The sequence below is a fragment of the Bombina bombina genome, chromosome 8 (genome assembly GCF_027579735.1).
Source record: "Bombina bombina isolate aBomBom1 chromosome 8, aBomBom1.pri, whole genome shotgun sequence".
NCBI lineage: Eukaryota > Metazoa > Chordata > Amphibia > Anura > Bombinatoridae > Bombina > Bombina bombina.
This window is the reverse complement of record NC_069506.1, coordinates 266661143-266682690: the sequence shown is the minus strand read 5'-3', so window position 1 is coordinate 266682690 and position 21548 is coordinate 266661143. Positions and strand designations below refer to the sequence as shown.

Sequence of the window (21548 nt, the reverse complement as noted above, 5' to 3'; positions counted from 1 at the left end):
GAACCCAAAAAACTCATTAATATCAAAGCTGAATAGTTTTGGAAGTAGTTTTTAGTTTGTTTTTAGTTATAGCTATTTTAGGGGGATATCTGTGTGTGCAGGTGACTATTACTGTGCATAATTATTAGGCAACTTAACAAAAACCAAATATATACCCATTTCAATTATTTATTTTTACCAGTGAAACCAATATAACATCTCAACATTCACAAATATACATTTCTGACATTCAAAAATAAAACCAAAACAAATCAGTGACCAATATAGCCACCTTTCTTTGCAAGGACACTCAAAAGCCATCCATCCATGGATTCTGTCAGTGTTTTGATCTGTTCACCATCAACATTGCGTGCAGCAGCAACCACAGCCTCCCAGACACTGTTCAGAGAGGTGTACTGTTTTCCCTCCTTGTAAATCTCACATTTGATGATGGACCACAGGTTCTCAATGGGGTTCAGATCAGGTGAACAAGGAGGCCATGTCATTAGATTTTCTTCTTTTATACCCTTTCTTGCCAGCCACGCTGTGGAGTACTTGGACGCGTGTGATGGAGCATTGTCCTGCATGAAAATCATGTTTTTCTTGAAGGATGCAGACTTCTTCCTGTACCACTGCTTGAAGAAGGTGTCTTCCAGAAACTGGCAGTAGGACTGGGAGTTGAGCTTGACTCCATCCTCAACCCGAAAAGGCCCCACAAGCTCATCTTTGATGATACCAGCCCAAACCAGTACTCCACCTCCACCTTGCTGGCGTCTGAGTCGGACTGGAGCTCTCTGCCCTTTACCAATCCAGCCACGGGCCCATCCATCTGGCCCATCAAGACTCACTCTCATTTCATCAGTCCATAAAACCTTAGAAAAATCAGTCTTGAGATATTTCTTGGCCCAGTCTTGACGTTTCAGCTTGTGTGTCTTGTTCAGTGGTGGTCGTCTTTCAGCCTTTCTTACCTTGGCCATGTCTATGAGTATTGCACACCTTGTGCTTTTGGGCACTCCAGTGATGTTGCAGCTCTGAAATATGGCCAAACTGGTGGCAAGTGGCATCTTGGCAGCTGCACACTTGACTTTTCTCAGTTCATGGGCAGTTATTTTGCGCCTTGGTTTTTCCACACGCTTCTTGCGACCCTGTTGACTATTTTGAATGAAACGCTTGATTGTTCGATGATCACGCTTCAGAAGCTTTGCAATTTTAAGAGTGCTGCATCCCTCTGCAAGATATCTCACTATTTTTGACTTTTCTGAGCCTGTCATGTCCTTCTTTTGACCCATTTTGCCAAAGGAAAGGAAGTTGCCTAATAATTATGCACACCTGATATAGGGTGTTGATGTCATTAGACCACACCCCTTCTCATTACAGAGATGCACATCACCTAATATGCTTAATTGGTAGTAGGCTTTCAAGCCTATACAGCTTGGAGTAAGACAACATGCATAAAGAGGATGATGTGGTCAAAATACTCATTTGCCTAATAATTCTGCACTCCCTTTATATGTATGCTGGTGTATATATATATATATATATATATATATAGATATATATATATATATATAGATATATATAGATAGATATATGTATGCTGTATTAGGCTACAATGTGTGATTTTGTAAAATTTTGGGATGGTGGTGTGCCGCAGGATTTTTTTAAGGTAAAAAAGTGTGCCACTGCAAAAAAAAGGTTGAAAATCACTGCTCTAGCTGAATCGTGAAAGAAAAAAAATTGGGTTCAGTGTCCCTTTAACCCCTTAACGACCAAGGACATGTCAGGCACATCCTACAAAAAAACTAAATTTATGCTTACCTGATAAATTGATTTCTTCTATGGTAAGACGAGTCCACGGATTCATCCTTTACTTGTGGGATATTATCCTTCCCTACAGGAAGTGGCAAAGAGCACCACAGCAGAGCTGTCTATATTGCTCCTCCCTTAGCTCCACCCCCAGTCATTCGACCGAAGGTACAGGAAGAAAAAGGAGAAACTACAAGGTGCAGAGGTGACTGAGTTTAAATCAAAAAATACAATCTGTCTTAAAATGACAGGGCGGGCCGTGGACTCGTCTTACCATAGAAGAAATCAATTTATCAGGTAAGCATAAATTTAGTTTTCTTCTATAAAGGTAAGACGAGTCCACGGATTCATTCTTTACTTGTGGGATACAATACCAAAGCTACAGGACACGGATGAACGGGAGGGACAAGACAGAAGGGTAAACAGAAGGCACCACTGCTTGAAGAACTTTTCTCCCAAAATTAGCCTCTGAAGAAGCAAAGGTATCAAATTTGTAAAATTTGGAAAAGGTATGAAGCGAAGACCAAGTCGCAGCCTTACAAATCTGTTCAACAGAAGCATCATTTTTAAAAGTCCATGTGGAAGCCACCGCTCTAGTAGAGTGAGCTGTAATTCTTTCAGGAGGCTGCTGTCCAGCAGTCTCGTATGCCAAACGGATGATGTTTTTCAGCCAAAAGGAAAGAGAGGTAGCCGTAGCTTTTTGACCTCTACGTTTTCCAGAATAGACAACAAACAAAGAAGATGTTTGACGGAAATCTTTGGTCGCTTGCAAGTAAAACTTCAAAGCTCGAACCACGTCCAAGTTGTGCAACAGACGCTCCTTCTTAGAAGAAGGATTAGGACACAGAGAAGGAACAACAATTTCCTGATTAATATTCTTATTAGTAACAACCTTAGGAAGGAATCCAGGTTTGGTACGCAAAACCACCTTATCAGCATGGAAAACAAGATAAGGCGAGTCGCATTGCAATGCAGATAGTTCAGAAACTCTTCGAGCCGAAGAGATAGCAACTAAAAACAGAACTTTCCAAGATAGAAGCTTAATATCTATGGAATGCATAGGTTTTAACGGAACCCCTTGAAGAACCTTAAGAACTAAATTCAAATTCCAAGGCGGAGCAACAGGTTTAAACACAGGCTTGATTCTAACTAAAGCCTGACAGAACGACTGAACGTCTGGAACATCTGCCAGACGTTTGTGCAGTAGAATTGATAAAGCAGATATCTGTCCCTTTAAGGAACTAGCTGATAACCCCTTCTCCAATCCTTCTTGGAGAAAGGACAAAATCCTAGGAATCCTGATCTTACTCCATGAGTAGCCTTTGGATTCGCACCAATAAAGATATTTACGCCATATCTTGTGATAAATTTTCCTGGTGACAGGCTTTCAAGCCTGAATCAAGGTATCTATGACCAACTCAGAGAAACCCCGCTTGGATAAAATCAAGCGTTCAATCTCCAAGCAGTCAGCCGCAGAGAAACTAGATTTGGATGCTGGAACGGACCTTGAATCAGAAGGTCCTGTCTCAGTGGCAGAGTCCATGGTGGAAGAGATGACATGTCCACCAGGTCTGCATACCAAGTCCTGCGTGGCCATGCAGGTGCTATCAAAATCACAGAAGCTCTCTCCTGTTTGATTCTGGCAATCAAACGAGGAAGGAGAGGAAATGGTGGAAACACATAAGCCAGGTTGAACGACCAGGGTACTGCTAGAGCATCTATCAGTACTGCCTGAGGATCCCTTGACCTGGACCCGTAACAAGGAAGTTTCGCATTCTGACGAGACGCCATCAGATCCAATTCTGGTGTGCCCCATTGCTGAATCAATTGTGCAAACACCTCCGGATGGAGTTCCCACTCCTCCGGATGAAAAGTCTGACGACTTAGAAAATCCGCTTCCCAGTTCTCCACTCCTAAGATATAGATTGCTGATAGATGGCAAGAGTGAGTCTCTGCCTATTGAATTATTTTGGTAACCTCTATCATCGCTAGAGAACTCTTTGTTCCCCCTTGATGATTGATATATGCTACAGTCGAGATATTGTCCGACTGGAATCTTATGAATCTGGCCGACGCCAGCTGATGCCACGCCTGAAGCGCGTTGAATATCGCTCTCAGTTCTAGAATATTTATCGGGAGGAGAGCCTCCTCCTGAGTCCACAATCCCTGTGCTTTCAGGAAATTCCAGACTGCACCCCAGCCCAATAGTCTGACGTCCGTCGTCACTATGCTGGCCTGCGGAAACAGATTCCCTTGGACAGATGATCCTGTGACAACCACCAAAGAAGAGAGTCTCTGGTCTCTTGGTCCAGATTTATCCGAGGAGATGAATCTGCATAATCCCCATTCCACTGTTTGAGCATGCAAAGTTGCAGTGGTCTGAGATGCAAGCGAGCAAACGGAACTATGTCCATTGCCGCTACCATTAAACCGATTACCTCCATACACTGAGCCACTGACGGCCGAGGAATGCAATGAAGAGCTCGGCAGATGGATAAAATCTTTGATTTCCTGACCTTTCATGTCCACCGAATCTATCAGAGTTCCCAGAAATGGAACTCTTGTGAGAGGGATAAGTGAACTCTTTTGTACGTTCACCTTCCACCCGTGAGATCTTAGAAAAGCCAACAAGATGTCCGTGTGAGACTTGGCTAATTGTTAGGTTGACGCCTGGATTAAGATATCGTCCAGATAAGGCGCCACAGCTATGCCCCGCGGCCTTAGAACCGCCAGAAGGGACCCTAGCACCTTTGTGAAAATTCTGGGAGCCGTGGCCAAACCGAAGGGAAGAGCCACAAACTGGTAATGCTTGTCCAGAAAGGCGAACCTGAGGAACTGGTGATGATCTTTGTGGATAGGAATGTGTAGATATGCATCCTTTAAGTCCACGGTGTTCATATATTGACCCTCCTGGATCATTGGCAAAATAGCCCGAATGGTCTCCATCTTGAAGGATGGGACTCTGAGGAATTTGTTTAGGATCTTGAGATCCAAAATTGGTCTGAAAGTTCCCTCTTTTTTGGGAACCACAAACAGATTGGAGTGGAACCCTTGCCCCTGTTCTGTATTCGGAACTGGGCAGATCACTCCCATAGAATATAGGTCTTCTATGCAGCGTAAGAACGCCTCTCTTTTTGTCTGGTTTACAGACAATTGAGAATGATGGAATCCCCCCCTTGGGGGAGAATCTTTGAAGTCTAGAAGATACCCCTGGGTTACTATTTCTAAAGCCCAGGAGTCCTGAACATCTCTTGCTCAAGCCTGAGCGAACAGAGAAAGTCTGCCCCCTACTAGATCCGGTCCCGGATCGGGGGCTACCCCTTCATGCTGTCTTGGTAGCAGCAGCAGGCTTCTTGGCCTGTTTACCCTTGTTCCAAGTCTGGTTAGGTCTCCAGACTGACTTGGATTGAGCAAGATTCCCCTCTTGCTTTGCAGCAGAGGAAGAGGGACCACCTTTGAAGTTTTGAAAGGAACGAAAATTATTTTGTTTGGTCCTCATCTTATTCATGGGCATGGCCTTTCCCTCCAGTGATGTCTGAAATGATCTCTTTCAGTTCAGGCCCGAATAGGGTCTTACCCTTGAAAGGGATGGCTAAAAGCTTAGCTTTTGATGACACATCAGCAGACCAGGACTTAAGCCATAACGCTCTGCGCGCTACAATGGCAAAACCTGAATTCTTCGCCGCTAATTTAGCCAATTGAAAAGCGGCATCTGTAATGAAAGAATTAGCTAACTTGAGAGCCCTAATTCTATCTAGAATATCCTCTAATGGAGGGTAGTATTCATAACTGCGGCCATATCCTGCAGGGTGAAAGAATTAGACCCACTAGAAGTACTTGGCGTTGCTTGTGCGGGCGTTAACGGTTGTGACACTTGGGGAGAATTAGATTGTATAACCTGATTCTCTTCTGACTGAGAATCATCCTGCGACATACTTTTAGTAGCTAAAATATGTTCTTTACAATGTATTGACTTTTCAGTGCATGAGGGACACATTCTAAGTGGAGGTTCCACAATGGCTTCTAAACACATTAACTTTCCTCAATTGACTTTCCTCAATGTCAGACATGTTGAACAGGCTAGTAATGACTACAAACAAGCATGAAAACACTTTATTTAGTGAAAAAAATAACAATCTTAAAAAACGGTACTGTGCCTTTAAGAGAAAAAAAGCATACACATTCTTCAAAACAGCCTAAATATGTACCAAATTTTTCAAAATTTTGTATGTAGACACACAATAGGTAGTTAAGATTGCACCACAATTTTTTTTTTAGCAATTAACCCCTTAATGTCCAAACCGGATCGAAAATAGGCCCAAATCCGTAAGAAAAGAAAAACTCAGCACCTTGCCACAGCCCTGCTGTGGCCCTACCTGCCCTGTAGGGAAGGATAATATCCCACAAGTAAAGGATGAATCCGTGGACTCGTCTTACCTTTATAGAAGAAATACAGTTAAGGACCAAGAATGTGCCTGACACGTCCTCTGGGGTTTCAAGTGCTGGAAGCGATGGTGATCGCTTCCAGGTGCTTTCAGGGTATTGCAGTGATACCTCAATATTGAGGCATCACTGCAATATCCTTTTTTACCCACCAATGCAGAGAGGGCCACATTTACATTAATGGATTGTAAATGTATGTAACGAGGGAGAGAGAGGGGGGGAATAAATGTTGGGCAAGGGATCTGGGAGGGGGAGGGTATTGAGAGGGGGCAGCTACACTACAGAAAATGTTTTATTATATATAAAAAAATTAAAAAAACACTTTTTTTGGCAAACTGGGTACTGGCAGACAGCTACCAGTACCCAAGATGGCGGGAAATAGGTAGAGGGGGGAGGGTTAGAGAACTGTATGGGGGGGATCAGGGGGGTTGGGGGCTAAAGGGGGATCCAACACTGCAGAATCAATATATATATATACTTTTTCATTTAGTACTGGCAGACTTTCTGCCAGTACTTAAGATGGCGGTGACAATTGTGAGGTAAGGGAGGAAAGAGAGGTGTTTGAGGGGGGTCATGGAGGGATTAGGGGGTAGGATGTGTCAGGTGGGAGGCTGATCTCTACACTAAAGCTAAAATGAACCCTACAAGATACCTAATTAACCCCTTAAGTCCTGGGCATAATACAAATGTGGTGCGCAGTATTATTTAGCGGCCTTCTAATTAACAAAAAGCAACGCCAAAGCCATACAACCATTTGTGCCATAATTGCACAAGCTGTTTGTAAATAATTTCAGTAAGAAACCTAAAGTTAGTGAAAAAGTGAACATTTTTTTTTATATGATCGCATTTGCTGGTGAAATGGTGGCATGAAATATGCCAAAATGGGCCTAGATCAATACTTTGGATTGTTTACTACACTACACTTAAGCTAAAATTAACTCTACAAGCTCCCTACAAGCTACCTAATTAACTCCTTCACTGCTGGGCATAATACAAGTGTGGTGCGCAGCAGCATTTAGTGGCCTTCTAATTACCAAAAAGTAATGCCAAAGCCTTATATGTCTGCTATTTCTAAACAAACAAAGGGGATCCCAGAGAAGCATTTACAACCATGTGTGCCATAATTGCACAAGCTGTAATTTCAGTGAGAAACCTAAAGTTTGTGAAAAAGTTTTTGATTGCATTTGGCAGTGAAATGGTGGCATGAAATATACCAAAATGGGCCTAGATAAATACTTTGGGTTGTCTAATAAAAAGAAATATAATGTATACAAGTGAAGGGTTATTCAGGGATTCCTGACAGATATCAGTGTTACAATGTAACTATGGCTAATTTGAGAAAAAAAAATGGTTCGGAAATTGCAAAGTGCTACTTGTACTTATTGCCCTATAACTGCATAGCATAGAACATGTAAACATTGGGTATTTCTAAACTCAGGACAAAATTTTGAAACAAATTAGCATGGGTGTATTTTGGTGGTTGTAGATGTGTAACAGATTTTGGGGGTCAAAGTTAGAAAAACAGAATTTATGTTTACCTGATAAATTTCTTTCTCCAACGGTGTGTCCGGTCCACGGCGTCATCCTTACTTGTGGGATATTCTCTTCCCCAACAGGAAATGGCAAAGAGCCCAGCAAAGCTGGTCACATGATCCCTCCTAGGCTCCGCCTACCCCAGTCATTCGACCGACGTTAAGGAGGAATATTAGCATAGGAGAAACCATATGGTACCGTGGTGACTGTAGTTAAAGAAAATAAATTATCAGACCTGATTAAAAAAACCAGGGCGGGCCGTGGACCGGACACACCGTTGGAGAAAGAAATTTATCAGGTAAACATAAATTCTGTTTTCTCCAACATAGGTGTGTCCGGTCCACGGCGTCATCCTTACTTGTGGGAACCAATACCAAAGCTTTAGGACACGGATGAAGGGAGGGAGCAAATCAGGTCACCTAAATGGAAGGCACCACGGCTTGCAAAACCTTTCTCCCAAAAATAGCCTCAGAAGAAGCAAAAGTATCAAACTTGTAAAATTTGGTAAAAGTGTGCAGTGAAGACCAAGTCGCTGCCCTACATATCTGATCAACAGAAGCCTCGTTCTTGAAGGCCCATGTGGAAGCCACAGCCCTAGTGGAATGAGCTGTGATTCTTTCGGGAGGCTGCCGTCCGGCAGTCTCGTAAGCCAATCTGATGATGCTTTTAATCCAAAAAGAGAGAGAGGTAGAAGTTGCTTTTTGACCTCTCCTTTTACCTGAATAAACAACAAACAAGGAAGATGTTTGTCTAAAATCCTTTGTAGCATCTAAATAGAATTTTAGAGCGCGAACAACATCCAAATTGTGCAACAAACGTTCCTTCTTTGAAACTGGTTTCGGACACAGAGAAGGCACGATAATCTCCTGGTTAATGTTTTTGTTAGAAACAACTTTCGGAAGAAAACCAGGTTTAGTACGTAAAACCACCTTATCTGCATGGAACACCAGATAAGGAGGGGAACACTGCAGAGCAGATAATTCTGAAACTCTTCTAGCAGAAGAAATTGCAACTAAAAACAAAACTTTCCAAGATAATAACTTAATATCAACGGAATGTAAGGGTTCAAACGGAACCCCCTGAAGAACTGAAAGAACTAAATTGAGACTCCAAGGAGGAGTCAAAGGTTTGTAAACAGGCTTAATTCTAACCAAAGCCTGAACAAAGGCTTGAACATCTGGCACAGCTGCCAGCTTTTTGTGAAGTAACACCGACAAGGCAGAAATCTGTCCCTTCAGGGAACTTGCCGATAATCCTTTTTCCAATCCTTCTTGAAGGAAGGATAGAATCCTAGGAATCTTAACCTTGTCCCAAGGGAATCCTTTAGATTCACACCAACAGATATATTTTTTCCAAATTTTGTGGTAAATCTTTCTAGTTACAGGCTTTCTGGCCTGAACAAGAGTATCGATAACAGAATCTGAGAAACCTCGCTTCGATAAAATCAAGCGTTCAATCTCCAGGCAGTCAGCTGGAGTGAAACCAGATTCGGATGTTCGAACGGACCCTGAACAAGAAGGTCTCGTCTCAAAGGTAGCTTCCAAGGTGGAGCCGATGACATATTCACCAGATCTGCATACCAAGTCCTGCGTGGCCACGCAGGAGCTATCAAGATCACCGACGCCCTCTCCTGATTGATCCTGGCTACCAGCCTGGGAATGAGAGGAAACGGCGGAAACACATAAGCTAGTTTGAAGGTCCAAGGTGCTACTAGTGCATCCACTAGAGCCGCCTTGGGATCCCTGGATCTGGACCCGTAACAGGGAACTTTGAAGTTCTGACGAGAGGCCATCAGATCCATGTCTGGAATGCCCCACAGCTGAGTGACTAGGGCAAAGATTTCCGGATGGAGTTCCCACTCCCCCGGATGCAATGTCTGACGACTCAGAAAATCCGCTTCCCAATTTTCCACTCCCGGGATGTGGATAGCAGACAGGTGGCAGGAGTGAGACTCCGCCCATAGAATAATCTTGGTCACTTCCTCCATCGCTAGGGAACTCCTTGTTCCCCCCCTGATGGTTGATGTACGCAACAGTCGTCATGTTGTCTGATTGAAATCGTATGAACTTGGTCCTTGCTAGCTGAGGCCAAGCCTTGAGAGCATTGAATATCGCTCTCAGTTCCAGAATATTTATCGGTAGAAGAGATTCTTCCCGAGACCAAAGACCCTGAGCTTTCAGGGATCCCCAGACCGCGCCCCAGCCCGTCAGACTGGCGTCGGTCGTGACAATGACCCACTCTGGTCTGCGGAATGTCATCCCTTGTGACAGGTTGTCCAGGGACAGCCACCAACGGAGTGAGTCTCTGGTCCTCTGATTTACTTGTATCTTTGGAGACAAGTCTGTATAGTCCCCATTCCACTGACTGAGCATGCACAGTTGTAATGGTCTTAGATGAATGCGCGCAAAAGGAACTATGTCCATTGCCGCTACCATCAACCCGATCACTTCCATGCACTGAGCTACGGAAGGAAGAGGAACGGAATGAAGAATCCGACAAGAGTCCAGAAGCTTTGTTATTCTGGCCTCTGTTAGAAAAATCCTCATTTCTGAGGAATCTATAATTGTTCCCAAGAAGGGAACCCTTGTTGACGGGGATAGAGAACTCTTTTCCACGTTCACTTTCCAGCCGTGAGATCTGAGAAAGGCCAGGACGATGTCCGTGTGAGCCTTTGCTCGAGGGAGGGACGACGCTTGAATCAGGATGTCGTCCAGGTAAGGTACTACTGCAATGCCCCTTGGTCTTAGCACCGCTAGAAGGGACCCTAGTACCTTTGTGAAAATCCTTGGAGCAGTGGCTAATCCGAAAGGAAGCGCCACGAACTGGTAATGTTTGTCCAGGAATGCAAACCTTAGGAACCGATGATGTTCCTTGTGGATAGGAATATGTAGATACGCATCCTTTAAATCCACCGTGGTCATGAATTGACCTTCCTGGATGGAAGGAAGGATAGTTCGAATGGTTTCCATCTTGAACGATGGGACCTTGAGAAATTTGTTTAAGATCTTGAGATCTAGGATTGGTCTGAACGTTCCCTCTTTTTTGGGAACTATGAACAGATTGGAGTAGAACCCCATCCCTTGTTCTCTTAATGGAACAGGATGAATCACTCCCATTTTTAACAGGTCTTCTACACAATGTAAGAACGCCTGTCTTTTTATGTGGTCTGAAGACAACTGAGACCAGTGGAACCTCCCCCTTGGGGGAAGTCCCTTGAATTCCAGAAGATAACCCTGGGAGACTATTTCTAGCGCCCAAGGATCCAGAACATCTCTTGCCCAAGCCTGAGCGAAGAGAGAGAGTCTGCCCCCCACCAGATCCGGTCCCGGATCGGGGGCCAATATTTCATGCTGTCTTGGTAGCAGTGGCAGGTTTCTTGGCCTGCTTTCCCTTGTTCCAGCCTTGCATTGGTCTCCAAGCTGGCTTGGCCTGAGAAGTATTACCCTCTTGCTTAGAGGACGTAGCACCTTGGGCTGGTCCGTTTTTACGAAAGGGACGAAAATTAGGTCTATTTTTTGCCTTGAAAGGCCGATCCTGAGGAAGGGCGTGGCCCTTACCCCCAGTGATATCAGAGATAATCTCTTTCAAGTCAGGACCAAACAGCGTTTTCCCCTTGAAAGGAATGTTTAGTAGCTTGTTCTTGGAAGACGCATCAGCCGACCAAGATTTCAACCAAAGCGCTCTGCGCGCCACAATAGCAAACCCAGAATTCTTAGCCGCTAACTTAGCCAATTGCAAAGAGGCGTCTAGAGTGAAAGAATTAGCCAATTTGAGAGCATTGATTCTGTCCATAATCTCCTCATAAGGAGGAGAGTCACTATCGAGCACCTTAATCAGTTCATCAAACCAGAAATATGCGGCTGTAGTGACAGGGACAATGCATGAAATGGGTTGTAGAAGGTAACCCTGCTGAACAAACATCTTTTTAGGCAAACCTTCTAATTTTTTATCCATAGGATCTTTGAAAGCACAACTATCCTCTATGGGAATAGTGGTGCGTTTGTTTAAAGTAGAAACCGCTCCCTCGACCTTGGGGACTGACTGCCATAAGTCCTTTCTGGGGTCGACCATAGGAAACAATTTTTTAAATATGGGGGGAGGGACGAAAGGAATACCGGGCCTCTCCCATTCTTTATTAACAATGTCCGCCACCCGCTTGGGTATAGGAAAAGCTTCTGGGAGCCCCGGCACCTCTAGGAACTTGTCCATTTTACATAGTTTCTCTGGGATGACCAAATTTTCACAATCATCCAGAGTGGATAATACCTCCTTAAGCAAAATGCGGAGATGTTCCAATTTAAATTTAAATGTAATCACATCAGATTCAGCCTGCTGAGAAATGTTCCCTAAATCAGTAATTTCTCCCTCAGACAAAACCTCCCTGGCCCCCTCCGATTGTGTTAGGGGCCCTTCAGAGATATTAATATCAGCGTCGTCATGCTCTTCAGTAACTAAAACAGAGCATCCACGCTTACGCTGACAAGGGTTCATTTTGGCTAAAATGTTTTTGACAGAATTATCCATTACAGCCGTTAATTGTTGCATAGTAAGGAGTATTGGCGCGCTAGATGTACTAGGGGCCTCCTGAGTGGGCAAGACTCGTGTAGACGAAGGAGGGAATGATGCAGTACCATGCTTACTCCCCTCACTTGAGGAATCATCTTGGGCATCATTGTCATTATCACATAAATCACATTTATTTAAATGAATAGGGATTCTGGCTTCCCCACATTCAGAACACAGTCTATCTGGTAGTTCAGACATGTTAAACAGGCGTAAACTTGATAAGAAAGTACAAAAAACGTTTTGAAATAAAACCGTTACTGTCACTTTAAATTTTAAACTGAACACACTTTATTACTGCAATTGCGAAAAAACATGAAGGAATTGTTCAAAATTCACCAAACTTTCACCACAGTGTCTTAAAGCCTTGAAAATATTGCACACCAATTTTGGAAGCTTTAACCCTTAAAATAACGGAACCGGAGCCGTTTTAAGCTTTAACCCCTTTACAGTCCCTGGTATCTGCTTTGCTGAGACCCAACCAAACCCAAAGGGGAATACGATACCAAATGACGCCTTCAGAAGTCTTTTATAAGTATCAGAGCTCCTCTCACATGCGACTGCATGCCATGCCTCTCAAAAACAAGTGCGCAACACCGGCGCGAAAATGAGACTCTGCCTATGCTTTGGGAAAGCCCCTAAAGAATAAGGTGTCTAAAACAGTGCCTGCCGATATTATTATATCAAAATACCCAGAATAAATGATTCCTCAAGGCTAAATAAGTGTTAATATCAATCGATTTAGCCCAAAAAAAGTCTACAGTCTAAATAAGCCCTTGTGAAGCCCTTATTTACAATCGTAATAAACATGGCTTACCGGATCCCATAGGGAAAATGACAGCTTCCAGCATTACATCGTCTTGTTAGAATGTGTCATACCTCAAGCAGCAAAGGACTGCAAACTGTTCCCCCAACTGAAGTTAATTGCTCTCAACAGTCCTGTGTGGAACAGCCATGGATTTTAGTTACGGTTGCTAAAATCATTTTCCTCATACAAACAGAATTCTTCATCTCTTTTCTGTTTCTGAGTAAATAGTACGTACCAGCACTATTTGAAAATAACAAACTCTTGATTGAATAATGAAAAACTACAGTTAAACACTAAAAAACTCTAAGCCATCTCCGTGGAGATGTTGCCTGTACAACGGCAAAGAGAATGACTGGGGTAGGCGGAGCCTAGGAGGGATCATGTGACCAGCTTTGCTGGGCTCTTTGCCATTTCCTGTTGGGGAAGAGAATATCCCACAAGTAAGGATGACGCCGTGGACCGGACACACCTATGTTGGAGAAAAGTGTTTTTTTTTTCCTCAATTTTTTCATCATTTTTTTTATAGTAAATTATACAATATGATAAAAGTAATGGTATCTTTAGAAAGTCCATTAATTGGTGAGAAAAACGGTATATAATATGTGTGGGTACAATAAATGAGTAAGAGGAAAATTACAGCTAAACACAAACACTGCAAAATGGTAAAAATGGCCCTGGTCCTTAAAGTGAATGTCAACTTTCATGATAAAGTGCCCGGTTTTTAAAAAAACTATTAAAAACAGGGGCACTTTCATTCATGCACCGGATTTTACAAATACTTACCTTCTCCTGAAACGCCGGATCACAGATCCCTCGCCTGTTTCTTCCTGCTATACTTACACAGCAATGACGAAACCTGCTTCCTCCAATCACGGAGTGGCCTGACCAGATGGACGCTCCTGGGGAGGGAAGCTATGATTGGAGGAAACCGGTTATGTCATTGCTGATAAAGTACAGAGGACCTACAGGCGGGGAATCGGCGATCCGGTGTTTCAGGAGAAAAAGGTATTTGTAAAATCCGGTGCAATGTAAACTATCATGAATGAAAGTGCCCCTGTTTTTAATATTTTTTAAAAAAAAACAGGTACTTTATCATGAAAGTTGACATTCACTTTAAGGGTAAGAAAATTGAGAAATGGTCTGGTCACTAAGGGGTTAACTAGGACTAGAACAGCCAGTTCACTAAGTATAGACAGATCAGTTAGCTTTAACCCCTTAATGACCAATCACAAAATTATTCCGTCATGGAAAAATTAAGCAAACTGAAGCTGTGTCCTTAAAGGGACACTAAACCCAATTTTTTTCTTTCATGATTCAGATAGAGCATGCAATTTTAAGCAACTTTCTAATTTACTCCTATTATCAATTTTTTCTTCATTTTCTTGCGATCTTTATTTAAAAAGCAGGATTGTGATGCATAGGAGCCGGCCCATTTTTGGTTGAGAACCTGGGTTATTCTTGCTTATTGGTGGCTAAATGTCAGTCACCAATAGGCAAGTGCTATTCATGGTGCTGAACCTAAAATGGGCTGGCTTTTAAGATTTACATTCCTGCTTTTTAAATAAAAATAGCAAGAGAACGAAGAAAATTTGATAATACGAGTAAATTAGAAAGTTGCTTAAAATTACATGCTCTATCTGAATCGAAAAAGAAAAAAAAATGGGTTTAATGTCCTTTTAAGGGGTTAATGAACTGCGGCCTCAAAAAACATTGGACTTGGAGAGAATATTTCAGTTTTACTAAATCCAGTGGGTTGTATGCTGAGAGGAATTAAATACAAACAGTGAATAATAACATAATATAAGCAACATCTGCTCCAAACAGGGGGATTTAATGTTTCAGAATAATAAGCAGAGGTTGCTCTAGACAAAGCATGGTCCAATGCCTACAATAAATATTACAAGGTTATTTAAATCTGTTTACCGTCCTTTGTATTTCTATGGACAGCTATCCCTCTGTTTATGCCAGGGTTCTGTTCTGTTTCTGAAGGAACACTTGGGAAAATAAATGGTGTAAAACAAATCTTCTTATATAGAGTAAGTCAAAAGAAAGTAAATCAGATACTTTCCAGGCCCCTCTGAAAACTGACATAAATAACAGATTATTAAATATTTAAAATGAAGTAAGAGTTTGGAAATGAAAAACTAATATATGTGATAAAATCTAAAACTATTAACTATATAAGTATGCACACCGTAAATAAACTTAAAATCTAACTGATGCCAACGTAGTGTCCCTTTAAGCACGAAGGGCCTAAGAGCTATATTTATCAAGTCCGTACGGAGCTTGATGCCCCGTGTTTCCGGCGAGCCTGAAACAGAAGTTATGACCGCTGCTCCATAGCCTGTCCGCCTGCTCTGAGGCGGCGGACAGAAATCAACCCGATTGAATACGATCGGGTTGATTGATACCCCCTGCTAGCGGCCGATTGGCCGCAAATCTGTAGGGGGCGGCATTGCACCAGGAGTTCAACAGAACTGCTGGTGCAATGATAAATGCAGAGAGAACTGAACCCAGACAAGGTCTTATACACCTAGCAATTCTCCTATGAATGAGCAATAGATGGGTCCAGACTGATACAGTGTAGAAAGGATCGTCTCTGTGAAAAGCACAAGTGTGTTTAAAAGCACATTAACACCTCTTGTTTTGGGGTAAATATGTGCTTTGTCCCACACACCCTAGAGAGGCCAAAAAGCAAAGTCTGTGACCTGCAAATGCTGCAAATAAATTAGCTGGTTTAGACAATCTGCAGCATTTTGGGAACCTAGGTTACAGGTTTTGATTTTTCCCTTTAAAGACCCACCATGTGGATCTATTGTCCATTGTGTTGAAAGGGTCATGGCTGGGGTTGCCAGGTGTCCAGTAATCAACCCGGACAGTCCAGTATTTTAGCAGGCTGTTCAGTAAAATACTGGCCACTACTTAAATGTCTGTTTTGTTTAAAGTACATGAGTGTTAAATGTATGATATCTCCTATGCCTCAATGTATTACAAATATGGAGCAGAAAAAGTGAGGAGCAGTCAAGGGGGTCAAATCTCTATATTGTTTACATGTGTTACTGGCAATCAAAGAGGGGCAATAACTGATTTGTATGTTACTGGAAGTGGGGTTTTAGTTGGTCCTTTTTTTATCAAAAGCAATAATCTATATACTATCTTCACTTCTATGCTACCAAACAGATTTTGAAATAAAACCTCTTTTATTCTATCGCTTAAGATTTTTACAGGCCTCGCCTGTAATTTATTTTGTTTGTTAAATTTGAATGGGTAAATTACAGATACCATACAGCATAAGAGGTTGGTGCAGTGAGACTTTTAATGAATTTGTTGAATAGACATAAACAGTTATAAACATTCATATGTAGGGGTTCCAACATTTTGGATGATTGTGAGCTCTGTCCTGATGTATCTTGCTACTTTCCCTACCTTATTGAATTCTCAGATTAAAGGGACACTAAACCCAAATTTTTTCTTTCATGATTCAGATAGAGCATGCAGTTTTAAGCAACTTTCTCATTTATTCCTATTATCAATTTTTCTTTGTTCTCTTGCTATCTTTATTTAAAAAGCAGGAAGGTGATGCATAGGAGCCGGCCCATTTTTGGTTGAGAACCTGGGTTATGCTTGCTTATTGGTGGGTAAATGTAAGCCTCCAATAAGCAAGCACTATCCATGGTGCTGAACCTAAAATGGACTGGCTGCTAAGATTTACATTCCGGCTTTTAAAATAAAGATAGCAAGAGAATGAAGAAAAATTGATAATAGGAGTAAATTAGAAAGTTGCTTAAAATTTCATGCTCTATCTGAATCATGAAAGAAAGGGAAGGGTGAACAGGAAATAGTGTAAACCCACCCATAGATGCTGTAGTCCATCACCTGAACCACCTAGCCACGCCCACTGCCCACCATACCTCCAAAGAACCCAGTCATAAACCAACACCATCTAAACTCTACCAAAACACCCAGTCCCTGTTTCATTTTTTTAAATGTCTAATTAATTTAGTAAACATATAGATGGCTTTTGACTTGCCGCTTTACAAATGAATAAATAAATAGATGTATAACTTAAAAATGTGACTGATCTTCTCGTTATCTTTAGTTCTCCTACATATGACTTATTTCTCTCTATTTCTTCCTTTTCCTAAATGTCTCCTGTCTTATTCTTCTCTTCTATTAATTGCACACTCTCACTTTTTTGTACCACAGGCCTCCATTCCTGAGGTTCCATGACGCATTGTTTGACTTCAGAAGCTAATAATCTGCTGCTGTTCCTGAAACACGATAATGCTTCTATTATAATTATATTCTGATATCAATAATCAGTGTTTATTTGACTCAGAACTTCATAAGTGTATTTTTAGGGAGCTCATCTTCTGTGTGAGAGCCTTTCTCCTTTGTTTGTGTGTGTTACTGGTATTGTAAGAGAGACCCTCTATTCTATGTATATGTGTGTTACCGGTAGCGTTAGGAAGACCCTCTTCTGTATGTGTGTTACTGGCAGAGTAAGGTAGACTCTCGTGTGTGTTACTGACAGGGTAATAGAGAAGCTCATCCCTGTATGTGTGTGTTACTGGCTCAGTAAAAGAGACCCTCTCCTATATGTATATGTTTGTATTTGAGATACTGACAAAGTGAAGGGGCCCCTTTTCCCTGTGTATGTGTGTGAGAGAGACATTAACGGACGTGAGATTCCCTCTCCTTTGTGTGTGACACTGACAGACTGATGAAACTAATTCCCTGCATGTGTTACACTGACAGATTGAGTGCGAGCGGACATAATAGTGCGAGCGGACATAATACGATGTAGCGTACCATGTCCGCTGCACATCGATAAATGCCGACAACATACACTGTCTGCATTTATCATTGCACCAGCAGTTCTTGTGAACTGCTGGTGCAATGCCGCCCCTGCAGATTCGTGGCCAATCGGCTGCTAGCAGGGGGTGTCAATCAACCCGATCGTATTCGATCGGGTTGATTTTTGTATGCGGCCTCAGAGCAGACAGACAAGTTATGGAGAGACCGCTGCTTCATAACGTCTATTTCCGGGAGCCTTAAGGCTCGCATCGAAACGGTTCATCAAGCTCCATACGGCGCTTGATAAATCGGCCCCCAAATCTCTACTTTGTGTATGACAGACTAACAAAGCAACTTGTCTGTGCATGTGTATGGTTTAGAGAGAAAGACAACGTGTGTGCATGTGAGTCCCTCTCCTGTGTATGTAACGCTGACAGATCGAGCTCTTTAACACTTTCACTGCCAGTGCTCTTTTACAATACACCTTTTCTGAAGACAGTATTTATTCATTTTTGCACCAAGATTTGTCTTATTCAAGTGAAACTGCTATGTTTGTTGTTCTGGATTCTTATAAAAATTGATAAATCTGTATATATCATGCTAGTTTGGTCATTTGAGACTGATAAGGTTTATAAAAAACTATATTATTATAATGTAAACTATTTAATACTCTTCAAAAAGTGGACTTTAGACATTACAATTCCATTTTAAAGGGACATGAAACCCATTTTTTTTCTTTCATGATATAGAAAGAGCAAGCAATTTTAAACAACTTTCTAATTTACTTCTATTATCTAATTTGTTTTATTCTCTTGATATTCTTTGCTGAAAAGCATATCTAGATAGGCTCAGTATCTGTTGATTGGTTGCTGCACTTAGAAGCCTCATGTGATTGGCTCACCCATGTGCATTGCTTTTTCTTCAACTGAGGATATCTAAAAAATTAAGCAAAATAAATAATAGAAGTAAATTGGATTGTTGTTTAAATTTGTATTCTCTTTCTGAATCATGAAAGAAAAATTTTGGGTTTAGTGTCCCTTTAATTATTTTCTGTGTATATATTTACTGCATGCACTAAGCAGGGGTTATACGGGTTTTCATGTAAATGGAAAGAAAGAGGTACAAAGATGACTGCCTTAAAATGGGGAAATGAGAGGACATAATACATTTCTTTAGTTTGGTTTCTGCTGATACAGATGGTAAATAAAGAAAATATTATTGAAAAAGACTCTGTGTGCTGTATACCTATAAAACCTCATCTGTCGCCCTCAACATACACCACAGATACTCATCCTGAACACCTTATTCGCCCTCCAACCTCAATTACACAATTACAGATACCTCTATAATAATGACCATCTCATTGGACCTACTTTTCCACCTGATACCTTCACTATTTCCCTTAAAGGGACCATGCGCTCAGGCAAGCAGCTGAAAAGAGTTAATTGTATTCAAAGCTGTGGGAGGAATGGGCCGGACTCTCTCTCCCACCACTGAATTGAAGGTTCATTTCTTATGCTACCTCTTATTTAAATAACTTTTTATGGTCAATACTGCAGTAGTGAAATCTTCAGTATAGGTTTTGGCTTCAAGAAGCAAATTTAAAATGACAAAATATAGGTAAAGAATATATTTGCAACAAGTAAATACAATACAGCAGGTGAAATGCATAATTAGGGACATGTTAAAGTGGAGAAATGTTTACAGTACAATTTCACTTTAATGACATCCATTTAGAACAACAAAATAACCTTCAAACAACCTCTCACTGCCAACTCTTAAGATGCATCAAAAGACTACTCAACAAACCACATACAACTTAATATTCTAAAGACTTTCCAGTAATGACTCAATACAGCCCACCAAACTGTACCTTGCTAACCCCAAACTCACTAACACTGACAAACCCATGGGGGAACAAACATTAGTGCTGCTGGGGGACCCATAGCAGCCAGTCTATACAGAGGCGTGTGCAGAATGTGATCAGTATTATGCAGGGGAGCCTTTTATTAGTGAAGGTTGCAGGTCTATCTATCTATCTATCTATCTATCTATCTACTATCTACTTTATCTATCTGCTCAAAATCATTATACAGAGCAGAGTTACATGGGGGGAAAAAGATTTGCACCAGGGCCCTCTGCTGAGTAGGGCTGCTACGTGACAGACCAACTAACGTTCACCTGTCCCCACTGACATTACCTATTGCAGACCAACCTAAAGACAAAGCTGATGACCCCTCACATCTTAAAGACTAGAATACAAACATGTTACACAACCTTCCTGCACACACCCCATAGGTATTAGGACATTGTTTGGTTTTTAACGTCTATGTAATAAGTGTGGGTGGTGTATTTCAAGATAGAAAGGGCAGGGATATATATATATATATATATAAAACACAGGAATGGACCACACTCACAGACTGGACTGGGTACACATCCTAAGCCACAGCAAACTCCACAGCCCTGAACACTGACAGACAGCTGCAAAGTTCCCAGCAACCCAGGCAGTTAACCCCAGAGCAGCGTGGGTGACAGGCCCGCAGGGAAGCATTACAAACATTATCAACACAACACACAGAAAACCTGGCACTCGCCAGCAGATTCACAGTAATGTATAAAAACAAAACTGGGGGGCGTTTCCAGGCAGCAGCCATTGTTGGCAGCAAATTTTAGAGCTCCATTCTCCCATGAAGACAGTTTGTCGAAGTATAGAAGATCCTCACCTCATTTGTCTTTTCAGACCGCAATCTGTAACTCAGAAGCCTAAGATAATTCGACAGATGTCATTCTTATCCTGAACGGAGCTCTAGATAAGATAGTGTGAGAGCTGCTGGCGGCCATATCAATTTCTCTCTATTCCCCTTCCTTCTCCGGTTTCACCGGGTGAACAGGTATTAGCACCGTTTCACCACTCCACTCGCCCTACTAAAGCTGAAGCTATGGGGAAGAATAACTATTAAACACATATCAAAAGTGTGGGCTTATACTATCCAATTATTTAGAACACTGATCCGGATCGGAGGAACATCCCCCTGACATAACAAAGCATTCAAATGGAGGCCTTGCTTATTTCAATGCTACAGGACCTGGAGACTAAATTCCATGTACATTCTTCCAAGCTCCACGACACTTTCAAAGAAGAGTGGAGTTCCCTGAGAGAGGTTTGCAACTCCCTACGCAGAAAACCAACAACAGAGCGCACAGTACCCTACCCCTCATGCCCTGACCAAGAGACTGCAGTTAAATTTACCTATGCTCCGACAGCTACGGCTGACTCCCCGCTGTGCACTTCAGTAGAAAGCTTACACTTGGATCAGGTTGGGCTTGGGGAGTTAGAGGTTGATGTTTCACTGCCCAAAGCCAATACCCAGCTGAATGAGACTACGGTAGCTGCCTTTTTAGCTCACGAAGTAGCCGGGAGTGACGGCGAATTAAACCAAGGGTCTAGATCTGTCACAGTCGCTACAAAATCCTCGGAACTCTCTCTTGCAACCTCCAGAGACCTTTACCCTGCAGCTGATGACTACGAACATACCTCCACAGAGAAGCCGCGCTGAGAGGCCACAAATCTGGACTGCTTTGTTCACTGGATCCACTATGAGACACTCAAAGATAC

At 42.1% G+C, this 21548-nt stretch overlaps 1 protein-coding gene across 1 annotated transcript in view; it reads left to right on the top strand.

Moving 5' to 3' along the window:
- The window catches only part of SCN2B (sodium voltage-gated channel beta subunit 2), an 84313-nt gene extending 65156 nt beyond the window's left edge, over positions 1-19157 (top strand). The window contains exon 5 of the mRNA XM_053691288.1: positions 17339-19157. Within this exon, the coding sequence (XP_053547263.1) occupies positions 17339-17362 (24 nt within the window). The 3' untranslated portion in view covers positions 17363-19157. The remainder of the gene's footprint in view (positions 1-17338) is intronic.
- Positions 19158-21548: the final 2391 nt, after the last annotated feature.